Below are 13,786 nucleotides of genomic sequence, written 5' to 3' on the forward strand. Positions count from 1 at the left end.
AAATCCAATGATTCCCTTCAAGTGAATGGGGGCAAATCAAAACTCCTCCAAAAAGGAGTGGTCTTCTTTTTGTCATCTCATGATTTGTCATTGGTTACTATTATTTACAATTAAATCAACAAAATGATTGTCATTCTACTCTAGTAAGAGCATTTCCAATGGAAGAGCCATATTTTTATGTAAAATGACTCTTCAAAATTCACTTTTATCTAGTTTAGCTAAGCCATTTTTAAGTGTCTACACATCCGATTAGCTATATTTTTAAAAAAAAGGTGGGAAAAGATTTGGGAAAAAGATAAAGCAGGAGAGAGAAACACTAAAAAATAAAATGGCTCCCTTAAAAAGTGCTGCTACATTTAACTTTTTTTTTAGCTCTTTTAATCAAATATCTATTTTACATATATTTTTGGCTCATCCAATGTGAGAGGTTTTTTGAACATTTGAAGAGCTATTCTAGATAAAAGTAACATTTGGCTCTTCCATTGGGAATGCTTTAAATGGCTAACATTGGTATTTTTAACAAAAAAAATATTTGAAAGTCAAATGGCTGAAACTTAGGAAACCGAACATTACAAATTTTTAACTTCAAGGTAATGATTGAAAAACTGCTATATTTTGGGAGATGCAAGTGAAGTTTCCCATGCCTTTATTTTACTTACCACAAAAAGGACGTAAAGAATGCAAGAAGACTAATAATAGGAAGAAAAAAAAATTAATTAAGTAAAAACAAAAATCTTACAACCACTTATAGACATTGAACAATGATGGGTAGCAATTGCTTAGAAATGTTAGTGGTGCTCAGCTTCGGTGAATTGCATTATAAATGGCTCAAAACAAAATAGGATATTCACCATTCTTCTAAACTCAATATTTACCTGAGAAAATTCAGACGAACATAAGTGTAAATATGGGTTTAGAATTGAATGTTGTGACAATATCATTGCTATTAATGTTAGTATCCACTGCCAATGCAGCTCGTGTTTTTGATGTGAGAAATTATGGAGCAAAGCCTAATAGTGATATCACCAAGGTATGCATGCAATATGCCATATTCCTTTCATGATCACGAAAATGTATGTTGGGGAAACATTATTTACCTCATGATGTTTCATTTTCCAAATATTTTTGTCATAATTGCTTGCTAAAAATCACTTTCATCATTCATTTTGTGTTTAGGCTGTGACAAGAGCTTGGAATGATGCATGTGCATATCAAGGCTCGAGTAAAGTTTTAGTTCCAACAGCAACATACAGGGTGGGCACAGTAAATTTTCTTGGCCCATGCAAGGGTCCTATAGAGTTTAATGTTCTAGGCAGCATCCAATCCCCAGGTGACCCAAAATACTTCAAGGGGGATTGTTGGATCAGTTTTGGAAAAATCAACCACTTAACTGTGTCAGGCAAGGGAGATTTCGATGGCCAGGGACAAACTGCTTGGGGTAGAAGTGGTTGTTCGAAAAATAGCTATTGCGTCCGCCTTCCCATTGTAAGTTTAACTTTACCTTATGTATGTTCGATAAATAAAGTTTTTCTTTAAATTAGGTTGCAGGAAATCTACAGCATGTTTTAAGGATCCCATGGTCTATTAGTAGACTATGTCCAAGGAATTTTGTCCAACCCAGTTTGAAAGCAAACATTATTAGTGTACAATTGCCACTATTTGTTTAAGCATTACCTAAAATGAATGACAATTTTATGGTGCTTATGCTTTCCAAAATCTACAGAGCCTCAGGTTCGACTTCGTCACCAATTCAATAGTTCGAGACATAACATCAAAAAACAGCAAACAATTCCACATCAATGTCTTTGGGTCCCAAAATCTTACATTTGACCATGTTACCATCATAGCACCTCATAACAGCCCCAACACAGATGGAATTCACATCGGACGTTCAACCAATATTAAGGTGATTAATTCAAAGATTTCAACCGGTGATGATTGTATCTCCCTCGGTGACGGCTCTCGAGATATACTTATCAAGGGAGTCATCTGTGGACCTGGCCATGGTATCAGCGTAGGAAGTCTTGGTAAGTACAAGAATGAGCAGCCTGTGTCTGGGGTAAGAGTTATTGGCTGCACTCTCACAAACACACAAACTGGTGTGAGAATCAAAACATGGCCTCAATCTTATCCTGGTATTGCCACTGATATGCGTTTTGAGAACATTGTCATGAATAACGTCGACAATCCTATCCTCATAGACCAAGGGTACTGCCCATGGAATCAATGCAAATCACAGGTTCGTATTTAATATCACATTGATTAGGTTTCATGTTATTAAAGCTATGGGTGGCAATTTGTGCTCATGTGTGGGTTCGAATTCTATCGATGCATGAGTATAAGACTATATAGGGCAACCCTTACTCGACCATTTTAATTAAATGGGTCAAACCCTCAACTTAAACCTGCTAATTTTCTATTGGATTCATGTTGAATTCACGAGTCATGTCATAAATTGCTAGCCTTTATATGTGTCTCATGTCGAGTTCAAGTCGTGTCGAAGTATATATTGGTATTAGATTATATAGGTTAACCCTAAATCAACCAATTTAATTAAATGACTTAGACCCTTCAACCTTATCCTGCTAAGTTCTTAATCGTGAGTATGTCGAAAATTATCGTTCCTAATTATAGTTTCATTTTCAAGGTAAAGAAATGTCACTAATACCATATTTTGGGTGATTTTTCCTTGGTTATCTTTTAGCTTCCTTCTAATATCAAGATCAGCAAAGTTATCTTCAAGAGCATAAATGGAACTTCTGCGACTAAAGAAGCTGTGGAGATCATTTGCAGTGCGGCACTACCATGTCGTAATTTGGAGCTTCGTGACATAAACCTCAAATACAATGGAAAAGATGGCCCTGCTACTTCTCGATGTGTTAATGTCAACAATCCCCTCATCGGTGGCTACCACAATCCTCCTGCTTGCACCATCACAACTCTTAAGAAGAAAGTTTAAGTTGCTAATTATATATGTTTGGAAGTTTGATCAAATTCAAAGGACACATGCAAATGTAAACGTCATCAATAGTCCTAATTTGTTTGTCCTGATCAAGAGTGCTTTTTTGCTTTTATTTAAAAAAAGTGTTATGATTGGACATAGAATATAATAACAATTTCGGTTTGTGGAGCTATATTTTATGTTTTGAGTTATTTGTTAATATCTTTGAACTTTAATTTTAAGGGTAACTTCATTAAAGACCTCTGAATTACCAATCGATTTGAGAAACCACTCAAATTTCAAAACCTCTCAATTTAGACTGGTGAACTTTCAATTGTAATCAATTTGAACCACTTTGTCAATTTTTGTTGTTAAAACCCTTAAAAAGGCAAAATTACCCTTCAATTTTCTTCTTATTAAAAAAGAAAAAATTGAAAGAAAAAAAAAAAAAAAAAAGGTCACAAGGTGGCCCAACCGTGGGTCACCTTGTGTTTTTTTTTTTATCATTTTTTTTTAAAAAAATTTGAAATTAATGGTAAATTTGAAATTTTATAAAAAAGTTAGGGGTATAAACGTCATTGTCATACTTTTAACGTTTAAAATTTGACGAAGAGGTCCAAATTGATTGCAATTGAAAGTTCAGGGGGCCAAATTGAAAGATTTTGAAGTTTGAGGTGGTTTATCAGATCGAGTAGAAGTTTAAGGGTCTTTAGTATGTTACCCCTTAATTTTAAGAACAAAAAAGAATGTCAAATTTTCTCATATCCAGAAAGTTGAGTCAATATGAAATCATAAATTTAATCAATTAATTAATATTCGAACTTAGGACTTTTGGACTAACACTAATACTGTGCTAACTCATTACTTATTTTCACAAAATAGAGTTCACATTAATCTAAAATGTATTTCTTGTGACTTGTAAACATTTTTTTTTTATATATGTCCACATAAAGGAAGGGAAAGGGGGGAGGAGGGTTGAATCTAGTGACTTCCACTTCTTGAAGTATGGTCTCCAGTCGATTGAGTTATTCCTTGAGAACACTAAGTATGTTGTTTGATACATGAAATAATCATGTTATGACAAAAGAAAATAATATTAAGTATGAGTGTCAATTTACTAACTTGGATCGTAGGATTCCCCCATATATGAAGTCCTTCTGAAGCTCTACAACCTCAAAATTTAAGAAAATACCTCTAGTTAATAAGAAAGTCTATCCTAAACTCTTAAGCAGAAAGTTTAAGTTGCTAGCTAGTTTGTATACTGCAGAACCAGCAATTTGTTTTTGTTATGAAATAAAATGCTTGAGTATCAATCTTAATATTTATCCTTAAATTTGAGGTTAGTTTCACTTGGAAGTTTGATCATATTGAAAGACACATGCAGATCGATGTAAGCGTCATCAATACTCCTATTTTAGTACTTTTACTAAATCGGGTCTGTCCAGATCAAGGGTGCTTTTTTGTTTCTATTTAGAAAAGTGTTATGGTTGGGCATATGTTGAATATAAAAAGAATTTTCGGTGTGTTGAGCAATATTTACATCTTGAGTTGTTTGTTAATATTTTCGAACTTTTTGATACCAAAAAATAATGTCAAATCACCTCGTATCCCAAAAGTTAAGTCGATAGAAAATGATAAATTTAAACAATTAATTAATATTTGAATTCAAGACCTTTGGTCTAATATTATGCTAACTCATCAATCATTTTCACAAAATAAAATTCACATTACTCTAAACTGTATTTCATGTGACTTGTAAATATGTTTGTTTGTTTTTTTTTTTACATGCCCACACATGGGAAGGGAAGGGGTGAGGAAGATTCGATCTAGTGACTTTTAGTTCATGAGGCGTGGTCTCTAACCGATTGAACTACCGCTTAGAGACAATAAACATGTTGTTTGATACATGAAATAATCATGTTATGCGGAAAGAAAATAATATCAAGTATCGGTGTCAATTTACTTGGGTTGTAGGGCTTCCTCCACAAAGTCCTCTTGAGGCTTCACAAACTCGGTATTTAAGAATAGAGTTTAAGTTAGTCCTAGTTATAGACGAAAAATACACTAATGTCTAAACTAGGGGTATAATGGTCATTTTGTCTGCTCGTCGAACGTTTGGCAGCCCTAGCGATCGATCATTGGCTGGGCAAACAAAAAGTGCAATCTTCACAAAGGTCCTAACCTTAACTAATGTTTCACGACTAGCTAGAGTCCTTATAGGAAGCTTAACACTCCCCTAAATCACATTAACACCTCCATGCACAACACAATAAACTAAACATTACTATATCTAAATGGTTAACCTATCGTTATTCTAGCTTAATTTTTTTTAGATCCTCATGGGTTCAGATATTCAACTATAAAAGGATCGTTATTCGGTATATTAATTCATGCCATTTTTGCTGTTGTAACCTTAAATAATGTAAAATACTAATGTAAAAACCTAACCTCCCACGCCATTTAATACCCACCTGCCATGGCTTATTTTCTCACTCCTTGTGGCCAACACAAATTAAATTTTCTTTAATTCCTCAAAATTTTAATGCCCACTTATCATTTGATTTTATGTTTTGAAGCTCATCAAACCACGTTAAGAGCCTATTTTGGATTGTATTTGAGAAATAGAGTTTTTAAGTCAAAAAGAGTTTTTTTGGTAAAAGCTTCATTTTTAAGTTTTTGTCAAAAGTGTTTTTTTGGCAATTTTTAGGCTTTTTGAACCCTTAAAAGCGCTTTTAATTTTTTTTATCAAACAAATTTTTTTTTTTTTTTTCAAATGGACTTTTTGAGTGTTAAAAGCAATTTTAAGCCCCTCAAACACAATCTCAAACAGACCCTAAGCCTTTTATTTTGTTGGAATTGCTCGGCAAAAATTCAAAAAGAGTTCTTTGCACAGCGGGAGAATTAATAAACAAGTCCATGAGCCTTTTATTTATTATGCTTTTTCCTAAGCATAAATTTGTAGGCTAGAGAAAACAATTGTGGCTATCTTACCTGAGCAAGACCATAATAGCATCTATTCGCACAATAAGGGTCTAGACGGTGGAAATCACAGGCGCAAGTCCATAAGTCTTTGACTTCAAGAGAAATATGCATGGCTAGATTAAGGTATCAAAGCCAAAATTATTTGTTACTCACATGATAATTTGGCCTCTCCTAGATATAGGGGCATAGGACTCTATAACTCTAGATGAAAATCTTCATCTATCCCAAACAAAGATCTGAAGTGATCTCTTGTTTTTCATGTTCTTCGTTGTTAGGTTTCTAAATTAACTAATTCAGTGACGAAATAATTCTGGATGCAAGTTGTTTTGGGGACAATTTGATCAAGGCATAGTTGTGAAGGACTTCCCAAGAAGCTCATCTATAAGGGCGTCTGAAGAGCATACAAACGAGGTGTTGTTTGAGGACCACCGAGACACTCATCTGCAAGCTCGTCTTATGTACCTACATACTAGATATCCAGAGAAAACCTATAACATGTAGTTAGCTTAATCAATCAGAATAGAGTACTTATATGATGTGGTTAAGTTTAATCAATCAAGGTTATGAGCAAATCGAAATTTCTTTAATTTGAGTTAAAATCGGATTTGATTCAATTTCATATTATGCACATGTTTCTGTACTTTAACCCTAACTTTCGGCTTAAGTAACAAAATGAGACAAATCTTTTTGTGAGATAAGATTTTCCTAATTCGGACATTTACTATGACAAAATCGTCCTACAATATAAAGTCGAAAATCTGGACAAATCTTATCCAACTTGTACAAGGTTTTCTTCCTATTTCAACAAGTACTAGGTTTTCTTGTAGTCTATATATAAGGAAGTGCTATGCACAAAATTGTAAGGATTTCTACATTAGAATCACATGTGCTAAGAGAGCGTTTAAGATATCGAGCATTAGGGTTAGTCTCTCTTGGAGTAAAAGGTTGTGCCTTCATCACAACTCGTCAACAACGTAAAAATCCTATCGGAGATTCCGGTTAAGGAGACGCACCCCAAGAAGATTGTCTAGCTAGAAGACAACTGGGAAGTCGTTGAGATCATTTGCGTAAATTTCAAAATTTTTACTTGTTACGCAGCGAAATAAAACACAATCTGCAAGACCTTTAGCCTTCAAGACAAATATGTTTAGATTCAAGAACAATCATGTTAGTTCTTGTTGGCCAATTCGGTGATCAAATGAACGTTTCCAAAGAAATCCGAGAGCTCCAATGCAGTGGCCGTCCGAACGGGGGACTAGGCCATCCGGACGTGGAAACCCGAGAGTCATTCTCCATCTCTGAAGCAGTGGCCGTCCAGATGGGGGACTAGGCCGTCAGGATGGGGTTTCCCGAAACTTGCCGAAAGCATCTTTGCAAGTTGTCGTCTGGACAGGCACTTACCCCGTCCGGACCTCCCGTACGTTTTATGCCCAAAACATGTATTTTATGTGGGCCCAGGTCTAGGGTTTTGTATATGATATAAATACATCCTTATAGAACTGCAGAGGTACGAATTTTCACCCTAGAGAGTTCGTGAGAAGCTGTGCTTGCAAAGAGGAATTGTTGTGAGCCTAGTAGTTCCTCTTAGAGGATCTTGTTAGTTTGATTGTGTGCTTCAATTGAGAAGTCTATCAGAAGGATCCGGTAAAGGAGAATCACGTTGAAGAAGATTGTGAGCGAAGAGATGAGTTGGAGGCTTGTCGATCTTACAGAGCCAAAGACTTGCAAAGGGTTGTAAGTGTTCCCCGTGTCTATAATATTTGAACATCTTTTGATAGTGATTTCCTGGGTTTCGCTGCCTTGGAGAGGTTTTACTTTTAGATCGTTTTTTAAAAGGTTTCCTCTTCATTACAAAAAATCCTTGTATTTGATTTTACTTGTTTTGGTGATTGTTTGAGTATAGATAAATATCTGTTATTTCCGCATATTATGTGATATTTACCTGTTAAACGTTTTTCAATTAGTATCAGAGCGGGTTCACTCCGTGAAGGATTAATTTCTTGAGTGTGATCTTTGTTTCATGTCTAAGATGTCTCAAACCCTTAACACTGTGCTTAATTTTGATAGATCAAATTATGGCTATTGAAAGTTCCATATGATATTTTTCTTAAAATCTATAGACATTTGGTCTGCCATTGAATCTGGATTTAAAGCTTTAGATAAGCTAACAGCTGAATGGTCTAATGTCGAAAAACAAACTTGTATCGCAAATGACAAAGCTATGAATCTCTATCCTTGGCAATTCCACAAACTAAGATCTCTAGAATTTCAAATTGTGATAATGCCAAAGATGCATGGGAGATCCTAGAAACTACATATGAAAGAACAAATCTTGTTAAAGCTTCAAAACTTCAAATGTTAGTTTCTCAATTTGAGGAAATTAAAATGTTAGAAGATGATACATTTAATGATTTCTTTGGTAAACTTAGTGAAATTAGAAATTCCATGATAAATCTAGGAAAGAAAGTTTCTGACACTAAGCTGATTGAAAAGGTTATGAGATCACTCCCTAAAAGATTCAGAATGAAGGTAACTGCTATTGAGTCATGCACAGATCTTAATACCATGAGGATAGAAGAGTTAGTTGGTGCTCATCATGCTTATGAGTTTTCATTGCCTCAACCTAGGAAAGATAAGGATATTGCCCTTAGAACTCTTAGGAAAAACTCTGATGAGTTATCTGATGAGGAATCACCAGATGATGAGGAACTTGTCTTGATAGCTAGAAAGTTTTATAAGAATGAACATAGAATTTTCAAGAGATTTGGAAAACAAAAAGAAGAGTACTCAGGATAGAAATGAAAGAGACCCACGCAGTCCAAAATGTTATGAGTATTCTGGCTATGCTCATGTTCGCAAGGATTGTGCTAACCTCAAGAGTAATAAGCCAAAAGATCAAAAAGCCTTCTATATTACCTTGAGTGACACTGATAAGGAAGAAACTCCTAATTATATAGCACTTGTTGCATCTTATGATTATGATGATTCTAAACAATTAGATGTTTAGTCTGCATCTGATAATGAATCAAAAGGGGGTTAGTGATCTTCAAGACTCATTTAACAATTTGATGGAAAAAAAATTTATGCTTAGAAATGCTAACTTGAAAATTGTTAAGGATGTTAAGAATTTTGAGCTTGAAATGGATAGTTTGTTGAAATCTTTGAGTGATTCACATAATGTTTGCAATACTCTCAAATATGAAAATCATGTGTTAATTGCTAAAAATAAATCCCTTCAAAATGATCTGATTGCATCTAGAAATTACTTGAGTAAATTCTTTAGTGAAAAGCTTGATAAAATGTTGCATATTCAGAAGAGTTCAAGTGATAGATCTGGCTTAGGATTTGATAAAACTGTTTTTTTTTTTTTTTGTCTTCTAACCATGCTTCTACTTCAAAGACTGTTTTTTTTAAAAAAAAAAAACTGGTGAAAGTAAAAGAATCTTCAAATGAAAAAAAGCAAGCAGTTGTTCTGACTTCTCAAGGTAAGAAAGGCAAGAAAATCTACATTGAACCTCATGCATCTTACCCTAAGCCCAGAGTCCTGCATTCTCCTAGGAAATTACCTTTTCAAAGGTTTGTCCCTACATATCATCACTGTGAAAAAGTCGGTCACATTCGACATAACTACTTTAATTTGAAACCTCATGTGCATAAAAATGAATATTCCAATTCTAGAAAAAAAAAAAAAAAAAAAAAAAAAAAAAAGTGAGGGTTTGGTCATGATGATGACAGAAGTGCTATTTAGATAACTTTGAGCAAAGTCATAAATCTAGACCTAAGATTTTGCATACCCTAAAGCATGCTGTTTTTCATTTTGCATTGAATTTTTTTTTTTTTTTTTTCATTTCTTTTGTGAAAAATTTCAAAAATACAAAAAATATTTTACTTTGGTTGTTTTCTTTTCTTTCTTTTGTCTTATGCTCCTAGATAGTCCATTAATTTCTCATGTTGCTTTCATGAATTTAATTCCTTGCATCTTGGAGTGTTCTTAATATGCATGAGATGAAAATTTGTTCAATAGACTTGTTCTTGTAGTTTCCTAAAGCCTGAGCTTATGTGGTACATTTTGTCTATGTTTACTCTCTTGTGCACATTTAAGCTTAATTTGAGGTTTTTGCATTAGTTTATTTGTGAGGTCTGTTAGGTAACCATATGAGGTTTTTGACTTGTCGTATTTTTCAAATTGACTATGGCTAGTTGAACCTAGAGCTTAAAATTCCTACATTCTTCCTTTTGTGATAAGCACTATAAGTTTAAGGACATTTTGTCAAAGAGATAAAGAAACAAAATAGTGAAACAAGAAAAATCAAAAGATCATATTCCAAAAGGAATTTATTTCACTGTGTCAAACTTGTGTTATTTATTACAAAGAGGAATGTATTAGATGAGAGTGACTAACCCCTAGTATAATAAGGTTTGACTTTTGATTGGATATGCTTGTCAAAACTTCGTGTTAGTGAAACTTTCTCCTCATTTTGTAAGTTGGTAATTTTTCTCATTGCATGGCTTACACACACAACACACAAGCATGGGTTGAATGAAACATTTTTCTTTGTTTGGGTTAAGCAATATGAGTTTATTTCCATTTACAGTCTCATGTATATTTTTTATATTTGGAGCATGTTTAGGATATTCATTTCTGAAATACAAGAGTCTTTGATGTGTGTATCATGTGTGTTCATTTGACTTTTGAGGGGGAGAAACATGTTTTTTCTTTTCTAGTTTCTTGTTGATAAATGAGTCATACATTGAGGGTGAGTTTTTGCTTTTGTGTCTTCATGATCTTACCGCATACTTCATGCATTTTAGTTTATTTATGATCATGAGTTGAGTTTTATTTGTGTTATTCCTGTTCCACATATGCCTTTATGTATTTTGTGAGTGTTTCAGGAATCATGGAGACCTTTTGTCTTTCTGTGACAAAAAGGGGGAGTAAATATGGAGAGATGATGGGATGTCTCGGCATATTGATTTTGTCACTAAATTGCTAAAGGGGGAGTTTGTTAGTTCTTGTTGGCTAATTCGGTGATCAAACGAACATTCAAAAGAAATTTCAAGAGCTCCAATGCAGTGGCTGTCCAGACGAAGGACTTGGCCATCCGAACAAGGTTTCCAGAAACTCGCCGAAAGCGTGTTTGCAAGTTGCTCTCTAGACAGGCACTTACCCAGTCCAGACCTCCCGTACATTTTATGCCTAAAATGTGTATTTTATGTGGGCTCAGGCCTAGGGTTTTGTATATGATATGTATACATCTTTATAGAACTGGAAAGGTACGAATTTTCACCCTAGAGAGTTCGTGAGAAGCTGTGCTTAGAAAGAAGAATTGTTGTGAGCCTAGTTGTTCCTCTTAGAGGATCTTGTTAGTTTGATTGTGTGCTTCAATTGAGAAGTCTATCGGAAGGATCCGGTAAAGGAGAATCACGTTGAAGAAGATTGTGAGCGAGGAGACGAGTGAGAAGCTTGTCGATCTTGCAGAGCCAAGGACTTGCAAAGGGTTGTAAGTGTTCCCCGTGTCTGTAATCTTTAAACATCTTTTAATAGTGATTTCCTGGGTTTTCCTACCTTGGATAGGTTTTACTTTTAGATCGTTTTGTAAAAGGTTTCCTTTTCGTCACAAAAAGTTGTTGTGTTTGATTTTACTTATTTTGGCGATTGTTTGAGTATTGATAAATACCTGTTACTTCCGCATATTGTGTGATATTTACCTGTTAAGCGTTTTTCAAAACATATAAGTTAGATTACTTACATATAACTCGGCCTCTCCTAGGCATTGGGGTGTAGGAGTTGTACATACGTTCTTACAATGGTGTGGGGCTAAGTAGTTGAAGCTCTAGCAAACTTGCCTACTCGTAGTATGAATTAATACTTGATGTGTGTTAAATATTGCATATTTGAACCCTTTAATTTACATTAGTTAATCATTTAGCTGTATCGTTATCTAATGTTTAGTTTTAGTTTTGTATTTTTAGTGTTTTGTAGGTCATTAAAGAAAAACTGCATCTTTAAAGAGAAGAATGCAAAGTTTGGAAGGAAGCTAAAAAAAAGCCATCTACGGAAGTAGGATCTAGCGCACCATTCAGCACTCGAGCGCATGTGCGCTCGATCCCAGGTGGGTTGCGCTCGAGCACACCCACGACCATCATCAACACCAGCGCACGAGCGCTGGGCCACAAGAGCAAAACAACGCATGCACGAATGCGCTTGATTGCAATACTCATACCATCTTCTTCACATTTTTCGTGTTTTTGATGAACTTGAAAAACATGTTTATGATCTTCATAGTGTTCATGAAGAACATGTTGGTAATCTAGCTTGAAATTCATCAAGATCTTCGAACAATTGAGGAGATAGTTTCTCCATTAAATCTTCTCTTTGATGACTGAACATGACTACAATTGTGGGCTTACAAGGTTTTTCTATAAGCAAAACTTAGAGAAAGAATTTCTCTCCCTAGCCGTGTATTACTGAGTAGAGTGGATTGATTTTTTTTGCTTCACTATAGCACCTTTTTTTTTATAATATTGGGATCCTAGGAGAGAACGGAATATAAGCCATGTGGGAAGTCTTAGGGGAAGTCGGCCAAGAGTGTTTATTTACACTCCTTGCCACTCCCATAGTGGCCGGCCATATATGAGGGGAAAATATTCTCTCCAAATTGGTCTCAATGGATTGACACTGAGGTAGCAGATGGCGAAGACAATCTCCAAGATCCTGACTACATGCCACCAAAAGAAGATGGTATTGAAGAGAATTCTTTTGTTACGTTTTCAGCTAATAGAAAATACATTCTCCGCATTTTTTTTTCTGGTGAAATATTGATTCAAATAAGAATCGAATTGAAGTTGTATACTTTAACCAATTGAAACAATAATTTTGCTCCTTATTTTCGATCTTAATTTCATCTGTACATGATACACTCTATTTTAATTTAAAAGTGAAATACTCTTTTAGTTCGTGAGCTTTGCTTCTTTTGATTTTCTTCTCCTACCCCTCTATGCCACGCTTCTGTCTTCTCCCAATGCATGAAGATAAGAGTGTGGGCTCTTAAAGTGAGTTAAGCTTGAGAACCTTCAAAGACACTTTTTTTTTTTTTTTTTCCCTAATCAAAAAGGTAGGTCGAGGAGACCAATTGTGGCTATTCTACTTGGGTATGACCATAGTAGCACCTATCCGCTGGAAGCTGCACAGGAGAGGCCTAGACAGTAGGAACTGTAAGCGCTCTTTCAAGTGTGATTGAGTCATAGCCTGACCCAGTCTCACTAAGACATCAATGAAAAACACTTGAAGCTGTGTTTAGAACTCTCAAAGGCTCATTTATTTATAGAGGGATTACTTAGAAGAGGTGCACGGCGGAAGGGAGAACTAGGATTGAATCCTTGTCCTCCTCCCACTTGGAAGTCATTTGGGCTAGGATTGGCTCCCAAGTCCATGCATCCAATGCCTTAGGCATGCGATTGGGTTTTGCCCCAAGCCCAATCCTTCATCTTTTTCTTGAATTATATCTTATTCTAGCATAAACCACGGTCTTGCAGTGATCCATGTTTTTTTAAAAAAACATAGCTCAACTAAATACAAGCTTGTCACCATGGTCAAATTATAAGGATAAATGTAAAATCAGTCATATGATTGACCTAAATTACAAATTACTCTTTATCATATCAAAATAAATTTAGAGGTTCTGGAAGTATGTTAAAAAAAAAATCCAGTCAAAATCCATTAAAATAGTTGACGAATTCCGTTAAGTTTTATGTCAACATGTCAGTACTACTCTTAATAAAAATATATATAAATATATGAACCTTAAAATTAAATAAAATAAATAAAAATAAAAATAAAGGCAGCCACCCCAAAGAAGTCCC

General features: G+C 34.8%; 1 protein-coding gene across 1 annotated transcript; it reads left to right on the plus strand.

Moving 5' to 3' along the window:
* Positions 1–869: 869 nt before the first annotated feature.
* LOC132182635 (exopolygalacturonase-like) lies at positions 870–3,124 on the plus strand. The gene is made up of 4 exons (XM_059595935.1): positions 870–1,030; positions 1,177–1,485; positions 1,724–2,239; positions 2,705–3,124. Exons 1-4 carry the CDS (start codon positions 908–910, stop codon positions 2,957–2,959), a joined length of 1,203 nt encoding a protein of 400 aa, XP_059451918.1. The 5' UTR covers positions 870–907; the 3' UTR covers positions 2,960–3,124.
* Positions 3,125–13,786: the final 10,662 nt, after the last annotated feature.

Source organism: Corylus avellana, chromosome ca5, assembly GCF_901000735.1.
Source record: "Corylus avellana chromosome ca5, CavTom2PMs-1.0".
Taxonomy (NCBI): Eukaryota; Viridiplantae; Streptophyta; class Magnoliopsida; order Fagales; family Betulaceae; genus Corylus; species Corylus avellana.